Source organism: Oculina patagonica, chromosome 4 (genome assembly GCF_052425735.1).
Source record: "Oculina patagonica isolate OP01 chromosome 4, crgOcupat, whole genome shotgun sequence".
Lineage (NCBI taxonomy): Eukaryota > Metazoa > Cnidaria > Anthozoa > Scleractinia > Oculinidae > Oculina > Oculina patagonica.
This window is the reverse complement of record NC_135761.1, coordinates 51,674,969-51,693,556: the sequence shown is the minus strand read 5'-3', so window position 1 is coordinate 51,693,556 and position 18,588 is coordinate 51,674,969. Positions and strand designations below refer to the sequence as shown.

At 36.2% G+C, this 18,588-nt stretch overlaps 1 protein-coding gene across 3 annotated transcripts; it reads right to left on the bottom strand.

Moving 5' to 3' along the window:
- Positions 1-1,499: 1,499 nt before the first annotated feature.
- On the bottom strand, positions 1,500-9,385 carry LOC144650551 (uncharacterized). Of its 3 annotated transcripts, none has more exons than XM_078510257.1 (9): positions 9,308-9,385; positions 8,003-8,271; positions 7,382-7,502; positions 6,672-6,839; positions 5,682-5,731; positions 5,533-5,579; positions 4,820-4,923; positions 4,484-4,540; positions 1,500-3,970 (listed from the first exon to the last, which is right to left on the bottom strand). In XM_078510257.1, the coding sequence occupies exons 2-9, from the start codon at positions 8,153-8,155 to the stop codon at positions 3,864-3,866; spliced, it is 807 nt and encodes a 268-aa protein (XP_078366383.1). In that variant the 5' UTR covers positions 8,156-8,271; positions 9,308-9,385; the 3' UTR covers positions 1,500-3,863. The 3 variants fall into 3 exon arrangements, with proteins under 3 accessions (XP_078366383.1, XP_078366381.1, XP_078366382.1); XM_078510255.1 differs by having other exon boundaries at positions 8,003-8,333; positions 9,308-9,363; XM_078510256.1 differs by having other exon boundaries at positions 3,969-3,993; positions 8,003-8,333; positions 9,308-9,363.
- Between the last annotated feature and the right edge of the window lie 9,203 nt (positions 9,386-18,588).

The window sequence follows — 18,588 nt, the reverse complement described above, 5'->3', positions numbered from 1 at the left end:
CTCGACGTTTATTCCGGCGGCAGAAAGAGAATTTTGATCAAGAAAACCATTGTTAAGATTCAGAAAAAAAATAACTTATCTCAGTGAAGCAACTGATTCTATACAAAATAAACTTTTTATAGAAGTAAATAACATTGAAAAAAGTTCTTACCTCGTTTACTTCCATGTATTGGCCTGATCGAACTTCGCTGAAGTTTGGCGTTTTCTGATAGAAACTATTTTTTTATCTTACTCTGGCACTTGTTTACTCTAGCCACGTAAGCGACATAAGTGAAGTCGGATTTGGGAGAAATAGAAACTGACCTGATCCTTCTGATGCCGATTCTCATCGAGATTCCGACTCCGGATAAGAATGCGTCTTTTTGACTTTCACTGGGTCATAGCGCTTCTTTCCCTTACGCATGCGATTCCGTCAGTTGATTAAAGCACGTTTCTGTATTTCTATAGCATCAAGATTTATTGCCCGGTTTCTATGCAAAGCCAACTTGCTCGCAAACCCTTTCTGTTATGTCATACTGGCAAGGAGAAAGTGAAATAGTGAAATAAGAAACAAAGAGAGTGAAAGAAAACAGACACGAAGGGCATATGGAAGGTGGAGTGGTGAAGTAGACGGAGACTGACAGACGACAACACGAGACAAAGAGTGCCATGCGCAATCTATATAAATATGTTTGAGAGGGCCACAAATTCATTAGCTGTGTCACCCTCGTTAAATGAAGTTTGGTTGATTGATTGATTGATTGAATCTGAACAGTGCCAAGACTGGTTCTTTCAACTTAATTCAACTACCTTGCATCATGTAACAGGGATACAATTGCCCCAGTCATAGGCAACTATCTTCGAACTCATCGCATGATTAAGATTAAAAGTAACTCCCATCAAAAAATATATATATTAGTATTTCTTGCATAATTCCTATAATAATAAGAGTTTGTAACCTGCATCAAAATGTAATGCACCTGTGAGGTTATATCGATATATCCAACAGAACTGTTGGAATGTTGATTATGATTTCAAAAATGTGTATCGCGTCATTATCTTGGACTTAAAAGTGTATTGTAGAGTAGCCTTTTGTTTTGTTTTTGGAAGTAAAAAGTGCTTTGCTAGAAAAGCTAGAATGTCTACTGCTCTGTTCTAATTAATATATAAATGATCACGAGCACCATAAAAGACTAAATAAAGCGCTCAAAGATGAACAAAAAGAGGACCTTTTAGCGTCCTATACACGTACAAGCAAATTCAAACCCACAACGTGGCATAAGGGAGATCGAGGTTAATGACCCCACCGACCTTATTCTACAAAATAACACTACGTTGGCTATGACGTCATTTGACGCCATACGACGTCACTGGGTCCGCCATATTTGACTTCACCATTTTTCAGAATCAGAATATAACTAAAATTAATACCAATCTTCCTAAGATTAACAGCTTTAAAAAGTGATAAAAAGATAAGTAATTAAAAGAGCGCAACGTTATTTTTTTTTGGTACTTTTATTTGTTTTTTAATGGTATACTACACAAATTAAACAGTACGATATTTACTACATACACGATGCTTACACTTAACGATTCTTAATTTACTTTTTATGCTTGCAAAAGAAAAAAGTTGGGTACTTACGCTACAAAATACTTACATTAGATTACAATACTTACAATACAAAATAATTCTATTAAAATACTCATTTAGAGTACAGAAGTTTAAACGAAATACTTACATTACCAACATTAATATTTTTACATACAGACCTTTACATGGACCGGACAAATTAAAGATTAGAGTTGTAAATTAAGATTCAAATTAAGAATATGTAGAAATATGCATGTTTTGAAAATTTATATTCATTGGTTGGTCTACATTTAATTATGATACTTGATTGCCCCACGTAATAATACATGCATCTAACAATCCTATTTTTGAGTTGATAAAATGAATCAAGTCTTGATAAAAAGACACTGAAAATAAGTTGTGTGTTGTTTCTGCAGTGACAGATATATCTTTTGCAATATTTGCAATATGATTTAACAATAATTTATTGTGCGTTTCCCCCTTGGACAGAATTGACCAAGAAAAATTGTTATGACTATGACTTATGTTTCCGTATCAGAAACTGAACTTCTATGTTCCTATTGACGAGTATTGTTACGTACACTAATCAATTGTGTATTCTCTGTTCTGTTTTTACGCTGCTTAATACTTAAATATACCTAAATGCTTAATGTTTCCGCCTCGGGAAACATTGAGATTCTCGAGAAACAAAATTAACTTTTTCCCTCGTTAAGTGTTAAATAGTTTAATGCACTTTCGATTCATTGTTCTGTGTTTATATTGTTGTGGCTCAATCTATTAAATAGATTTAGCCAAGCCTAAAAGTGGAACTCCCCGGTTATTAACTTTGCCCTTTATTTAAATTTGACTTTACTGGCTATAGACAGAAAAAAATACGACATTAGCCTGCGATCCAATGAAAAACCATTACCTGGTCAGCGGTCTACTAAAAAAAACACGCAACCACGATGAGTTCATCACCTGAGGCCGCTCTATAGTCATGTGATACTGGTCAGCAGATACCTTGTTTTGACAGCTGTCAATTGACAATAGTGTAAAAGGTCTAATATCAAAGATGTAAGCTGACGTTTACCTTAAAGGTCAAATAAACAGAAAGTTCAAAATGCTATTTTAACCAACCAAACTCTAAAACTATCCATTATTGAGTAAAATTAAGAAAAAAATTTGCTTTCCGAGCCTTAAAGCGTGAACAACAGCAAAAATACGAAGATTTCCGAAGGTTTCACGAATACGTTTTTGAATGACTGCGCACTGAAATGGAAGGAATGGAACGAGTTTTTGACATCGTAATTGGTGTTTTTGAAGCCAACCACAGACCAATTCCACAGACCGCACCGACAGCAACGTCAACGAAAAAGTCTGGTTTAAAATGAATTTATATTTTACTTGAGAATCTCGCAACTTTCCGGACGTATTCTGCTTATTTATTGGTATGAGAACTAGCTCCCGCTGAATATTCAAAGAGAGTGTTTAACCCCAAATCGAAAAAAATATATATTAGCCGCCGTGGCTGACGTTGTCCAAAATACGCAGAATTTCGCATTTCACGTTGTTGTTCGGTAGAGAATGGCTTTGAAGTGTACCAAGATTCAAAACGCACGTGCATAGTTAACGCACGTGCAGAACAATAGAGATCCTAGATTTGTTTTCATACCAGCGTGCATTCTACCTGTCTCATATGATTATGCAAAACTACAGCAAACAAAACTTTAAGCTCTTTTTGAGCTTTAGCTATTTTAGTAAAAAAAAATGCGCGTCTCTGAACAACAACCAACAATCAATCAAAAGGGCCGAACAGAACGAAATAACTGCTTGAAATCTTACCAAAAACATTTATTTCAAATCTAAGGTGCGGTCTGCGGAATCGGTCTGCGATCGTCTTCAAAAACACCAAATATGAAGTCACAAGTTTTTTATTTACGTCAATTTTCCGACAACTTTTCCGAGCACTCTACGATTATGAAAGCCAAAAAAGCATTTTTCAACTTGCTATATCTCTGCGATGCAATGTCCGATTACGTTGATACTTCGGGATATGTTTATTTGGCTCTTAATTAACACATGGGCAAAACACACAAAAAAATCGAAAGTTCTGTTCATTTGACCTTTAACGTTAACCTAATTCTGGAGTATGGCCGCCTTGTTTGGGCTCCGCTATTTCTGTTGATTTTCTATAGGTATAGGGCTCTGCTAAAACTTAAATGCTCATCCTTTGGCAAATACTGCAAACAAAGATTCGTCTGTAATACTCCGGTATACGTCCAAGATACATCAGTGCCATAAGCTGAACTTGTTACTTTACATACAGCATCCCGGTACTGTTCAAATATATACCAAGACTGTTTTTTTGAGGATTCTCCGCGAGGCAAGGATAACCATACAAGGCCCGCCTTCCAGCCACTAATTGGATTATGAAAAAAAATCTATACACAACAAGCAAAGGATAGGATAACCATACAAGGCCCGTTTTCAGCCACTGATTGGATTATGAAAAAAAAAAAAACGATACACAACAAGTTTGGAAGCTGTGCACATACACATGAATTTATTATTGACGATCATTTCCCTCTTTATTGTTTGAGACGGCTTCATTAACAATATAACCTTTTTTGAGTAGAACAAAGCGCCGATCTCTTTTAACACAATAAGCTGGATCATTTATAAGTGGACTAGATTTTTTTAAACTGCAATGCCAATGGCGTAGCAGTCGTGCTACTATAAATGTGGCATTTTACAAGATCATTCTCAACTGCAATTCTAATTCACGTTTCAGTTATCCGGCATGTCTCTCGAGACAACTTTTTAACGCAACATTGTTGCGACGCGTTGGTTACGTCTCCCCTTATGGTATTGATTCTTCATCGTTTGAAATGCCTGCTCTACTTAGATTGAAACAAGGTATCCTGTACTTACGGTAACCAGATGATTGCCATAGACTGCCGCACTCAGAATCATCATGTCCGTCAAAAACTAAAATTAGAGATACGACACGATTAGATTTTGCTACAATTAAGAGAAATGAGTGACGAAGAAATAATTTTTCTTACAGTCAAAAACTGATAGCCATTTCAATAACTCACGTTGGTAGTAAAGTTTGTTTATGATTTTCGTTAACGTAGCGCAACGGTTTCTTTAAAAAATATTTCCCTTTCCATTACTTGTATTAGCTTTTAATTATTATTTGCTTTGACATGATGCGACTTTTTAATTCCTAGCCGGGTCAACACCATGCTTCACTATTGCCTTTACCTCTGTGACATTCATTCGAAATGCGATATCCCACAGCAGTAGTTGTACAAGGGTTCGTCTCCCACTGATACGGATAAGTATCGGATATGATGATTCGCGGACAACTAAAATGAATTACAAAATGTCTCTCAACATAGGTACCAACATTCTTAATGTTCCAATTTTATTAGTTTATTATTGGTGAAGGTCATAATGAGAGGCTATTAGCTAATAAATAACTGAAACCTCTATGGTAATTGTATTACCACACTGCACTGTGATGCGATGTCCCTTACTACACTACACTACACTACACTACACTACACTACACTACACTACACTACACTACACTACACTACACTACACTACACTACACTACACTACACTACACTACACTACACTACACTACACTACCCCCCCCCCCCCCCCCCACTACACTACACTACACTACACTACACTACACTACACTACACTACACTACACTACACTACACTACACTACACTACACTACACTACACTACACTACACTACACTACACTACACTACACTACACTACACTACACTACACTACACTACACTACACCGTACGGCACGGCACGGCACGGCACGGCACGGCACGGCACGGCACGCTACGCTACGCTACACTAAACTACAAAATAACACTACCCCAATATATGGAGTCAATAATGCAGCTAAACTTACCAATAAACTATGATTAAAAAAGACGCACTTACTCTCCCCTGCTGCATGAAGAGTCGAAATTTTCGGGTCCACTCGGAATCTTGAAATTACAAACAAAAGTACTTTTAAATTTGCAAACTAGAATTATCTTTTATTTTGAAACAGTGCCCTTAACGTTAAAACATAACAAACCAGTTCATACCTGATAAAACATAGTGACCTGGGTATCCAACACATCGACTCTAAAAGTTCCTAGAAAAATATAAATATTTGGGACTTATTGTTAGGTCTTCGTCATCTGTGCAGGTTAACGCCAGCAATTATCTGCCAAGGCATTCGGACCTGCTCCACCGCATAGCAACTCTAAATGACACAATACATGAATTGTTCATAGAAATATTAATATATGAAATCGGTCTGTTCGAGAAACGATAAGGGATTAATTTCTTGTACGCGTGAACAGATCAAACGTTTAGGTGACATGTATTTTCGCCAGTAGCACAGCAACAAGTTGAAATTACAAAAAGTCAAATCTGTTCACAATTACAATAAATCCTGATTTTTTTTTCTAGAAAAAAAAAAAACAAATTTCACTTCAATAATACAGCACCCATAGCTTCTTCAAAGAAAACCAACAGAGCCGTCAGCCCACTCCAAACATGTCTGAATCCAAGGTTAGTTCGGAGAACAGTCTTTTAAGTTTAAACCCACATACTTATAACCACATTAGCTCAAAGAGAGTAGACATGCTTGTCAATTTGTTCTCCATTTTTTTAGGGAGTTGGGGGGGGAGGGGGTGGGGGGGGGGGGGGGGGGGGAGAGGTCAATCAGGGATCTCCATTATAATTATGTTCTTTCGATATCGATTAACTAAAACATAGGAAGTCTTATCTTCACGTGTGGTTCCAATTAATTATTTCTGTTTTGTTTTTTTAGATATTTGTTAGCACACCTACGTATTTGCGTAATAGAGGAACTAATCAGTAAAAAAATAAGGAAGATTCGCTCTGTTGTAAAGAAAATAAAAAAAGTTAAACATTTCTTTTTCTATTTTGTTACTTTTAACAAAGCGACGAAGTGATGTATGGTTTTGGCTGTTCCATATGCATATTTATTTCAAGGTTCATTTGCAGATCGTCGCCATGAGATTTAAGTTAGTTTTCAATCTCACAGTATCGCAATGTTACTCTACCTTCAGCTCGTGCCAGCTTATGGATGTCTTCGTCGCTCAGTTTCCGCCCCGTGTTGTCAGTATCAGTAAAAGAAACACACAGTATTGAGTTCAGACATTTGATGGCATTTCTCCGAAGATGATGGATATTCGTCGAACTGATACTCACGGCCAAAGTCCAGCCTCCACCTGGATGAATATTACATGATTTTTTTTTTTTTTATATATATAAAAAAAGGTTGTTAGTCTCAATGGTCATTGGCTACAAAACGCAACTGCCAGAGACAGCAGATTAGGAGACTTGAAGCTAAATTAACCAATACCATTAATGGCCGTTTTCACACTAGAAGACGGACAAATCGTCTAGATGGACAAGTCTGTTAATTTAAGAAGGCTTTTGACGACTTGTCCGCCTAGACGAACAAGTCGTCCTCGGCCAAATCGACGAACAAAGTCAGACGACTTGTACGTCCAAAATCGTATCCGTCCCGTTTTCACACTAAGACGACTTTTCCGTTTCAGACGATTTGTCCGTCTAGACGATTTGTTCGTCTCTAGTGTGAAAATGGCCAATGTGTAAGACAAATCTTGAGAAAGAAACATTGCTTCCATGACTTTCCTAGATAGTTCTGTTATCTCTAACTTTTACATCCGAAGCTGTCAGGTGCTCCCGATTTCTCCTAAAAGCTATAAGCATTGTACACATCGTACACTATACACATTTTACTTACCATAATTCTCCATGTCACAATAAACTTGTGCTTCTTTATTCCCTATCATTATCCAATAATAAGCACTTCCGGCCTGAGGAAATTCCTGGTGTATTTCCGCACAAGACTTAAAACCACCCTTCTGTGGAGAAAAAATTAAACACAAATACATCGCATCCATACAATTTTCACTTTCAAAGTAACAACTAAAATAAAAGGAAGTGTACCAAAAATGATTTAATGATTTTATAATTATTCTTAATTATAGCTTAATTTATACACTTTTTATACACTTCCAAGAAGTTTTTATTTTTCTAGTTTGTATTTTTATTTCGTGGCGCCCCTGCAAATTAGCTCTTTAGCGAAGCGTGGTGACCACGTTAATAAAGATTGATTTTTTTGATTGAAGTAGTATTTATGATATTATGATAAAACTTCATCTTTGTTTTGTTTGGGTATCCTGTCTTTTGAGATATTGCAACATAAAGGTGTGACTTTCATTCTGTTATTTCTATTCTTCATTTTTTTTTTCTCATTTGCGGTAAATTTCAAAAATACAAAGACATTTCATCATACATGTATAAGATTGTTTTTATTTCTTTCGAAATCCAGCATCAAAATGTTTCAATGTTATCAACTGACCTTTAAGTGTTTGTCAGTAGTATCCATGTACACGGATCCTTCCTTTGGTCCATAATCCTCTGGGTGGGTGTGTCTGTCAGCATCGTTCAAGTCACATGACTTATCGTTCATGACGAAGTTCATGCTTTTACAGCGGAACTCGTATGAGCACATGATTACGCACTGGGAAAGACTGGAAGAAGTCCTTGTTGAAATCACGTGGCCTCTCAAGTAGTGACCAAAAGTAGATCTCGATTGTTCCTTGCACGTTTTCAAGGCATCGTGTAGCACTGCGGAGTTTACAATGAACAGAATACCAAAATAACGCTGATGCAACATGATTTCAAATGCCCTGAAAGAAAATGCCGTTTTAGACCACTTCTTCGTGTTTTACAAATAGAAACTTATAACAATCTTTTGCCTAGTAAATATGTATTTTTGTAACTCGCTGTTTAATAGTTAATCACTTGAATTCACTGTGCAGCAGATGGAACATGGAAAGTGGAACAATTATTGCGCCATTGTTATAGCTCTCCTCCCAACATAGTTTTTGGAAGTCAGTGTCAGTCTTTTAACCTATTTTTTTATCTAGCTACAAACCAAATATTTTTAAGCATTTTCTACTCTGCACATTACAACCGAATAGTAACATATGAAGTGCAAAAAGTGTTTCAGTTATTTCAGTTTAGTTTTGAATATAGTAAATAATCTGTATTTGCAATTATTATATGGCAAAGTGGTTTGTGATGACAACTGGTTCTCTGAGTAGTGCGAATTTTCCAATATGGACCACCAAGGTGGCCCGCTAACGAATTAACTATGCCGAATTCCTTACAAAGAAATTTGAAGAATGAAAGAGAACTGTGTTCTATGTAATTTTGAACTATTTCTTATGTGCAGTTTATTTATTTTTATGACATTGTTTGTTTGAGCTTTCTTCCCGAAGGAACAATATTAGATCGCTCCTTTGAATTAACAAAGACCAACTTTGTTGTCGATAAGCTATGAATTTTTAATACCTTTGATCGAAATTCAAAAATTCAAATATAACGATTTGTACTTCCATTGCCGTTTGTGAAGATGGCGACACAGGCCTTATCTTGAAAAGGTCTCTTTACATATTTATGTCAAATAGTCTTACTTAGTATAGATAGAATTGTCAGTTTTGCGTGAATGGTTAAAACCTCTACCAAATTCGTTTGTTTTGAATTATAATTATTGTCCCACTGTAGAATTTTACGCTTCCTTTGCAACGTAATGAACTATATTACTAAGTTGAGGCATGCTGCTTTTATGGAAGCTCACTTGTGATTAAAAAATACTAACCTTCGACTTTCTTGAAAGAGCTTGAAATTCACATTATCTTGTAGCCGCTCAGCAATTGACTGCAGTGTAGGTTTAAATTATTAAAATTCTCTCTGTTAAAACGTTAACGGCAATTTATTTCCATGGAAAATGCGCGCTCCGATTGGTTAATTTAAAGTGTTTATGTAGCGTAATATTATTAGTTTAAAATATAGCAATTTTTCTGAAGATCTTGTGATTTAAGGGCCCGATAGGGTTTACCCGTTGTAACCCTCTATGACCCTCCATACGTACAAATCGTCGTATCGATGAGCTCTTCAAATATCATGGTTGTTTATGTGACAAAAAGGCGACGTTTTATTTTATTACGGAAATAGAAAACAATAGGTCATCTTATATTTAAACACAGTTGGGCGAACCACACTCCAGCATATGTAAAGTATTAACTAGAATTTTCGGTTCTTACATGCCGCACGAAAGTTGTTTAAAGCAATAAGCTTTGCCATTGCAACCTCTTTTTCACAAATCATGTTGCTTTACTTATAACATGTTGACTTATGATACATTTTTCGCCATGCCTTTTTTGTTCTGTTTTTCTTTAAAATTTGGATAAAAATAAGTTACCATAACACCTGATAGTACAATAAAGTACCTTATCTCTTTATCAACTTAGGGAGTTTTGAACTTTCCATCGTTAACTATAATTAAGTAAACTAAAAAGTTGCCCAACTTGTCAAAAGACAACAAATTAAAAATTAACATATTCTCGTCAGTATGAACAAAAAACTTGCTTTGAGTTCCACTGTAAAATTCCTAAGAATAAAATATTACGTTCATTCTGCTCCCGATAGCAAAATGCGTTCTTATAAATTTGTTTAAAAAGAGAACGCTTAAAAAAGTTAACACTTGGGCTCCGTTTTAAGTCCGCGCTAAGTGAGTTCCATTCTTTGATTGTCCTTACACTAAACGTCTTGCCGCCTTCAGTATTCATCTTATATCGAGGGCAACTTAAATTAAGATTACAGAAACGAGTTGATCTTTATGGGTATCAGAGTTTCTGATGAGTTAATCATTTATATATTCCGGCGTGGTGCCATTAATCCGTTTATAGATTAAGGTACATCGGTTAACATATGATTCTGCATAGAATGGGATCCACTTTTTAAAGTGGATCCCATTCTATGCAGAATCATATGTTAACCCTCGGACGTACAAGCAAACTCACACCCCCATCATCGTACAAGGGGGGGGGGTGGATGGAACCCCTCCCCGGAGTTTTCGTTATATTAAGGCATAGCGAAAATATTTTGCACTGAGAAGAAAGCCCTTAGCTTACTCTACAAGATGACATAATTTTAATTGGCTGTGACGTCATATGACGTCACGTGACGTCATAAGAGCCGCCATCTTGGATCCGCCATCTTGGATTTCAACATTTTCTTAGAAAGTCACAAAATAACGGAAATTGATGCAAAATCAAGCCAGAATGCTTAGGGAATGTAAAAATAAACAAATTTTGCACTTCTGTTTACAAAAAAAACTGGAAAAAATCAAGAAAAATGTTAAAAATGACGATTTTTGGCAAGACCTGCCTGTATTTATGACGTTGCCATGGCAACGTCAAATACCATGGAGACATGGTTGACATATCAAAATTTCCGCAAAGGATGAATGAACAGCTACTGAAAGTTTCAGCATTGTAGAGTAAATCTTTTTTTCAAAATTTGGGAAAAACCTTATGGGGGGGTGGCATCCACCCCCCCCCCCCCTTGTACGTCCGAGGGTTAACCGAAGTTTCTTAACAATTGAAAAATCAAGTCTACTTTGTCTTTTACCGAAGAACAGTATTAAAGGTAAATCGTTACACAAGTGCAGCTTATTTAAACCTTGTATTAAATTTAGACTTCTATTTGCTGTGAGAGATTTTCAATCATTTTAACACTGATCGAACTGATTAAAACAACTTGGTGTGCTCGAAAGACAAAGGCAATTAAGAAGTAGGACTAAACAACCCCATAAAAGTCATTGAGGCAAAGAGTAAAAACTAAAAAAGTATCAAAGATGTGAATGAAACACTGCACCAAAGCACAAATTGAAAAAAAAAAATGATCAGCCAAACAGAAAGATGGATTTTCTGAAGAATCACGATGCTGATACTTTTTTGATTCAATCGAATCAAATGTGCGAAGGAAAAACGCGACGTTCTTAAAAAAAAGTGACGGTTAACTGCTAAAGAGTTGTACTGTGGAATTGAAGATCCCTGTAGAGTAGAAGGTTCTTAAAGTCTGGTTACCTACCTTGCTTAGCTTGTTATGCCTGGATCAGCTCTTACACCTCGCTTCAGAAACTCCAGTGTGTAGAAGAACTGCTTGGCAATGACCTTCTTTCGACGTAGTACGTGTTTAATGATTACTTAATGATTAATTGTCGCATATAATACATGTCAAAATAAAAGTTATTTCTGGCGTTCTTAAGAAAAGAATTTTCATATCCTGTTTGCGTTTCTAGGATAAACATTTTTTCATGAAACTAAAGGTATCTTGGAAATACTTTGTTATGATAGATCAATAAACCATTCTCCCAGCTATAGATTGCCGCCTACAACATTTGCCCTCAGAAAATATAACTGCTTAGCATTTAAGAGGAATATTTTTTAGCTGAATTGGCTCCTTCCTTTAACGAATTCACTTAATACGTCTTTGTCGCCATAATAAAAGTTATTTCTGGCGTTCTTAAGAAAAGAATTCACATCCTGTTTGCGTTTCCAGGATGAACATTTTTTTTAGTTTTTCGAGGTTTTAAGCCGTAGGGTTTCTGATGCTACAAAGAGCAAAAATACAGAACGGGAGAAATTCTGCATATTTTGGTGCGAATCAGTAGATCTTAGCATTCCATGTCTGTTGTGTAACCTGTCCTCTCACACTGCTTGAGCAATACTTCCATGAGACTTTCCCAGAATAGTTTCAACTACCCTGCTAAAGAAGGCTCGCTTCGATCTTCCTTAGACGAGACGAAGCGACTTGGCTAGCAGGACTAGCAGGGTACTGTTTTAGTTTACATAAAATATCCCCTCGTTTTAGCACTTCCGTGGTACTAATGCGCATGGCATATAATGCAGAGTCACTTAGATCTTTGCGGGAAATTCGCCTCTTGAATCTCGATTTTTCTGGGAAATAAAACGAAAGATCTTGCCCCTGTTTTGTCACTAACTTCAGTTATGGACTCACCCACCACCCCACCGTAGACAGATTCTGAACTCAAGGGGGAGAAGTAAAAATCTGAGACCTGGGCTAAATAAATATCTACTACAGGAAAGTTTGGTTGTTTTTTTTTTTAAATAAAAAGACGTGCACAGATCCGGGCAGTGACGGACCGACCGTGGCTGGTAAATAACATTTTTATTTTTTTTCCTACTTTATTTGTTTTTAATATACATTGCCGCTAACAAATTCCCCCCCCCCCCCCCCCCCCTTCCCGCAAAATATAACTGCTGGTCAATGTTATCGTGTTTTGTGAATCGCGATATCGCGGCGATAAAAATCGGGCTGAAATCGCAGCCGGTTTACACGAGCGATATTGAATTTGCAACTTTGGCGCGACAAAAATTGCATTGAGTTGCGCGACAAAAATAGCCTGTGTAAACAGTTTTATGGAAAAATGTTCATCCTGCAAACGCAAGAAGGATGTGAATTCTTTTCTTAAGAAAGCCAGAAAAAACTTTTATTATGGCGACAAAGACGTCAGTGAATTCGTTTAATATTCATGTGTTTTTTAAAATCACGTACGTCGAAAGAAGGACATTGTCATTGTTTTAAAACGACTAACACTTAGCAGTTCCCCTACACACTGTAGTTGCTGGTTTGTGAAGCGAGGTGAAGGAGCCGATCCAGCTAAAAAATATTCCTCTTAAATGTTAAGCAGTTTTATTTTTTTCTTTGTTCGTGAGCGGGCGGTATTCTCCAATGCCCGTTCACAGCGGGCGGTATCCGTTGCGAGATGAATCGTCGAGAGCACTTTCCGCGCGAAATCATTTTGCAGCGTTGTACGAACGAACACATGAAAGATTTGCGCTGCAAAATCAAAATAGCCGCTCACCAATTGTTGTAAATGTGAAAAGACAGAATAGAAGTGTAATTAAAGTCCTCGAAGTTCTTCTAAAGGCGAGTATTTATTTCTTTATCGACAAAATCAAGTTGAAGTTCTAGTCATAGTTTGTTGAGTTTGTGGTTGTTTGGGCATTTCGCAATCGCTGCGCCGGTTTAAACTTCAATTTTTAGTTAACACCGTCTTTCTATCGACCACTTTTTTGCCAAAACAAAACACTAGTTGCCATCATTCAAGAAAATGAGATTTATTAATTAAAAACAGCCAAAATAATTCTCGTAATATTGTGCCGTACGTCCAAACTACGCATTTCATTCAGCTTCACTTTCGCACTGTTTATCACAAAGAAATTATGCTGGGAATCAACGTAGAGCTTATTAATTCGTTAAATACAAGTGTGTCTAGCTATACTGAATTTGTCTTTCAGTCAGATAGTATTTTTTTAGTCAGAGAAATTCTCGAACTTAATGTCCTGCGAACAGAGTTCTTTATCAAAACATTCATCGAGAAGCCGGAATCGACGTTTAGTTTTGTCAGTGATAATGCTTTGGCTCTGTTTTACATTTATGATATATTTATACTACTCCAATTTCTTTAATTAAATCTCTTCAGTGTAAATTTAATATGCTGAACCTTTCTGTGAATACGGTTCATTTAAGCGAAGCGACTATTTATTAATTTTATCGAACCAAATAACAAACAGCCTTTTTACAGTCTTGGTAACCCGTCGATCGACTTAACATTGAAATGGCGCGCGTATACAAACTTGTGAATAACATATATCTACGTGAACAAACTGGTTCAAAATCTTCAGTTCAGCTTTATTTGACTATTTTTTCAGTAGAAAGAAAATTAGTCCTAGACTTGTTTATCGAGGTTTTAAGCCGTAGTGTTTCTGATGCTACAAAGAAAAAAAAAATATTCAACGGGATAAAATTCTGTATATTTTAGTGCGAATCAGTAGATCTTAGTATTCCACGTCTACTGTATAACCTGTCCTCTCACACTGCTTGAGCAATACTTCCCTGCTGAAGCAGGCTCGCTTCGATCTTCCTTAGACGAAGCGACTTGGCTAGCAGGACTAGCAGGGTATTTTTAATTTTCGCGAGTACTAATTTTCGCGATTTTCGTGATTTCAACTGAAATAATCGCGAAATTTAATACGCGCAAAGAAAACATTTCGCAAAATTTAATACACACGCGAAAATTAATACCAAGTTGTTAAGTAAAAGCAAATAAAAAAATTTAAATGTTTAGAACTTCAAGTTTCTGTCATTGAAAGTATCTTTCCGTCTGTTTTCGACAAGCACCCTTCCTCTGAATACTCTTTCGAGCTTGTAAATCGGCCAAAACCGTGGTCTTTAGTACAGTCACCAAAGTTTCCATTTGCAAGTTCCTTGTAGTTCTATTGAGCCAGACCTTAATATATATTTCCAGTAGTTTCTTAGTAGTTCCTTGGTCAATAAAACACTGACAAAATCGTGACAAACTTTTGCTCTAATTTTCTTGCAATCGCGAAAATTAATACTACTCTCGAAATTCGGCTCTCGAATTTTCGCGAAATTAAGTAGACCGTTTGGTGTCCGTCCACCAATTTTTAACTTCAAATTCAAATTTTAAAATCACATTAAATCTGTACAGGCCCGCAAATGATCCCGACTCGCAAATGATCGCGGGACCGCAAATGATCCCAAATTGGACCGCAAATGATCCCAGTACCGGAAATTATTTGTGTAAATGATACAACAGAATACTTGGAATGGCGTGGACTTTATGAATCGTCTATGGATGTATTTTTATAAAAGACCAAGTGCTTCAGGCATAATAAAACGCAACGATTAAAAGCGGTGAAAATAACGCTGTGACTATCCAAGTTTTACATTTAGAAAACGCACCTAAAAAATAAACATGAATCTTCGAAGACGCCTCTGCTGTCTAATTAGCCACTTCCTGTACAATGCTGCCTTGGTAGACACGAGCCTCCTTTTCCTTGGAAGCGCACAAAATTTCTACGTGCGAATTTTGGAGTTTATGACAGATTTTGAAACCGTTATTTGAAAACACATTTTCCTTCACAATTCGTTCTTGCAAATATAAAATGAAATACAGTAAACGGTTACAGCGTCTCTGGGTAAATTTATTTGCATACCGCACGCATAGAGCTGTCAACTTTTGCACGTGCAAATTTCTTACTGTCAATTAATCTTTTACTGAAAGCTACGCGAAAATGAAGTCAGTTTTTGAGAGACTTTTTAGTTGCCTGTGTCAGAATTTATTTCAGTGACTTGATGAAGACATTCAAAGAAAAAAATAACCACAGATTTCGACTGAGAGAGTAGCTCGATAACAAGAGTCGGAGATCGATATGATAGAAATCAGCAGCAAAACTCAACTTTCTTCCAGACTTTACGTCTAGACATTTATAATGTCGCTATGAACGCTGCGTGACTGCGTGTGAATGGCTATCAGCTTAAAGCATTTCGCCGCAAATAAATCATCCCTTGATGGAGAGAGTTCATATTTCTGTTGGTTGGATTGTTAAACTTTATGTCACGTTTTAGGTTACTAATCGGAGTACATTTATCAGCTATATTGATACAGTTGTGGGTTTGAATTTACTTTAGTAAATCGTAAACGGTACATTCTCTCGCGTTAATTGTTTTTCTAATTGTTGTATTATTAATAAAGAAATGGATTAAATAAATTTAAATTCCCTGTCCAAATTCTTTAGTCCACGCATATCCAACTTTTACGGTTAGGCGACTGTTTCCGGTCCGGGGATCATTTGCGGTTCAATTTTGGGATCATTTGCGGTCCCGGGATCATTTGCGGTCCAATTTGGGGATCATTTGCAGTCCTGGTATCATTTTCGGGCCTGTACAGATTTAATGTGATTTTAAAATTTGAATTTGAAGTTAAAAATTGGTGGACGGACACCACAAACGGTCTCCTGACAACCCGGAGTGCTCTTGAGAGGGGGTCAACTGTTTGGAGGTGTTTCCATTCTTTTCTTCAATCCCTTCTTTAAATCTCTTAAAGTTCCATTCAAATTCAGGTAGAACCCCACCTTAAGTTTTGTTCTTGTGAGAAAACAACAGAAGTCAAAGGTTGCGTGATATAACCAAGCATGAATTTTAATTCTCCCTCCCTTTCCATCTCTTTAGCCTTTCAGCCCCACCTGTCCCTCCCTTTCTACTCTCATTCAATTTAATGTTTGTTTACATTTCCTAACCAATTCAGTATCGTACTAACCTGTGCCAAGCAATCAGATAATAACAAAAATTTGCCTTAATTTTGATCTCCCATACCAAGACCTAGACGAGTATAAACCGCTAATAAAACAAAACACACTTGATAATAATTCTCTGAGGTTATACACCTTGCAGTATTAACGTACTAACGAACTTGATAAAAAAAACCCATGTCGTACTAAGGATTTTTACTGATCAACATAGAAAATAAGTTCACAATGGTTTGTTCCCACAACGTTTTTTACTGTACAGAGGGTCTGTATATTGACCTGTAACTTGTATACCGTATTGAAAAATTTAGAACGAACCGACTTCTGCACGCTACCATGATATCATGTTGAAAAATTAGCTCGTTCGAAACCGTAGCAAAAGACAAGATACAGCCGTTTACTGGCAGTCTTTGAAAATCTTGAATTTCGTCAAAATGAGCCAAAATAAAGTTATAAAATTTCCTTTATCAATATGGTTCTTATCTTTTTATTCAGTTAGGGAGGGCCATATTGTAAACTACTGGGCCACCAGTAAATTATGTTACCCTCATTAAATAAAGTCGTATTATTATTATTATTATTATTATTATTATTATTATTATTATTATTATTATTATTATTATTATTATTCTATTTTTATGCAGTACTGTCCACAAAGATTTCAATTTCCTCAAAGTTTCGGGACAAATGGATACAAAATATTTCGTGCAGAATGTAATTTGATTAAGCGAATGTTTTCACGTCTATAAATACTTCAAGCAGTGAATGAAAAACCGTTTTGTTCTCATCGATGAGAACCACTTTCAAATAGTTAATGCATAAAAAAATAACAATCAGATCAGAATACAATAATTATTAATGTAAGGTCTCGCTATTATGTCTCGGCAGAGATACTTCTTTTTGCAAGTTCAAATGTAGCAAATTTCGTGTGAAATGTAATTCGATTCTATTGTCTTGTTTACAAACTCTATCTTAAGAAAGTTGTATTTTCGTGAATAAAACCCATTGGCCTGTTTGTTTTCCTGATCATGTTTGTTTGTGATTTTTACAAAACATGTGGTCTTTTTTTCGGAACTTTAAGTTGTACAAAAATTCCTATTTTGAACACAGATGTCACTTCCGGAATTTCTCATCTAAAATTCAATTGGTATTTAATTATAATTACTCGAAGTTTTCATTTTTAAGTCATCTTTTCATTCGATATATAGCTTTACTGATCTCGTAAAAAATTCCATTCAAGTTCACACCAATACTGTACAGTACCAATGTTTTGCTGACGTCTTGAGAAGTGTCTTACTAACGTCACTAGTCAAATCTAAAATATATCCAAACCATTTTGTGCAAACATTCTACTCTTTGTGACAGGCGACTTTAACGCCCAACTGTGCGGAAATGAAAATCGAAATACTTCTTGCTATAAATATATAAAAAATAGTTTTAAAGTGGAGTCCGCCTCAAAAAAATGTACCGCCAGATCACACTGCTATTTGTAGAAACCAGCAAAGCGTCTAGTTTCAAAATTTCCCAAAGTCAGAGCTAAGCGACAGTGAAAGTAAAGCTACAAGGCCTCCTGATAAGAAAAACAAACTCTTGAATTCTCCACGTGCGAAATACAAATTTGTGCATTTAATGAAACTTATATGCAAATGTGTAGTGAATACCCAGAACACCATACGGTATTGCCTTTTAGCTTTAAGCTTTGACCCGACAACGTTTATTGAAATAGCTGTATAACCTAATAACAAGATCAAAAGAGAATAGTAAGCAAATGCGAGTTATCTTGCAACTGTTTGTTTAATGTCATCCTATGACTTCATACAATGACTAAATATTAAAAACGTGTAGTGCCATTACCCAAGAACAAACCAAGGCTTTGAAGGTAGTCTGTTAACTTAGGCCTCCCAAAACTAAAGTTTCGATTGTACGTTTATTTTGATTGTATTTCAACTATGAAAAC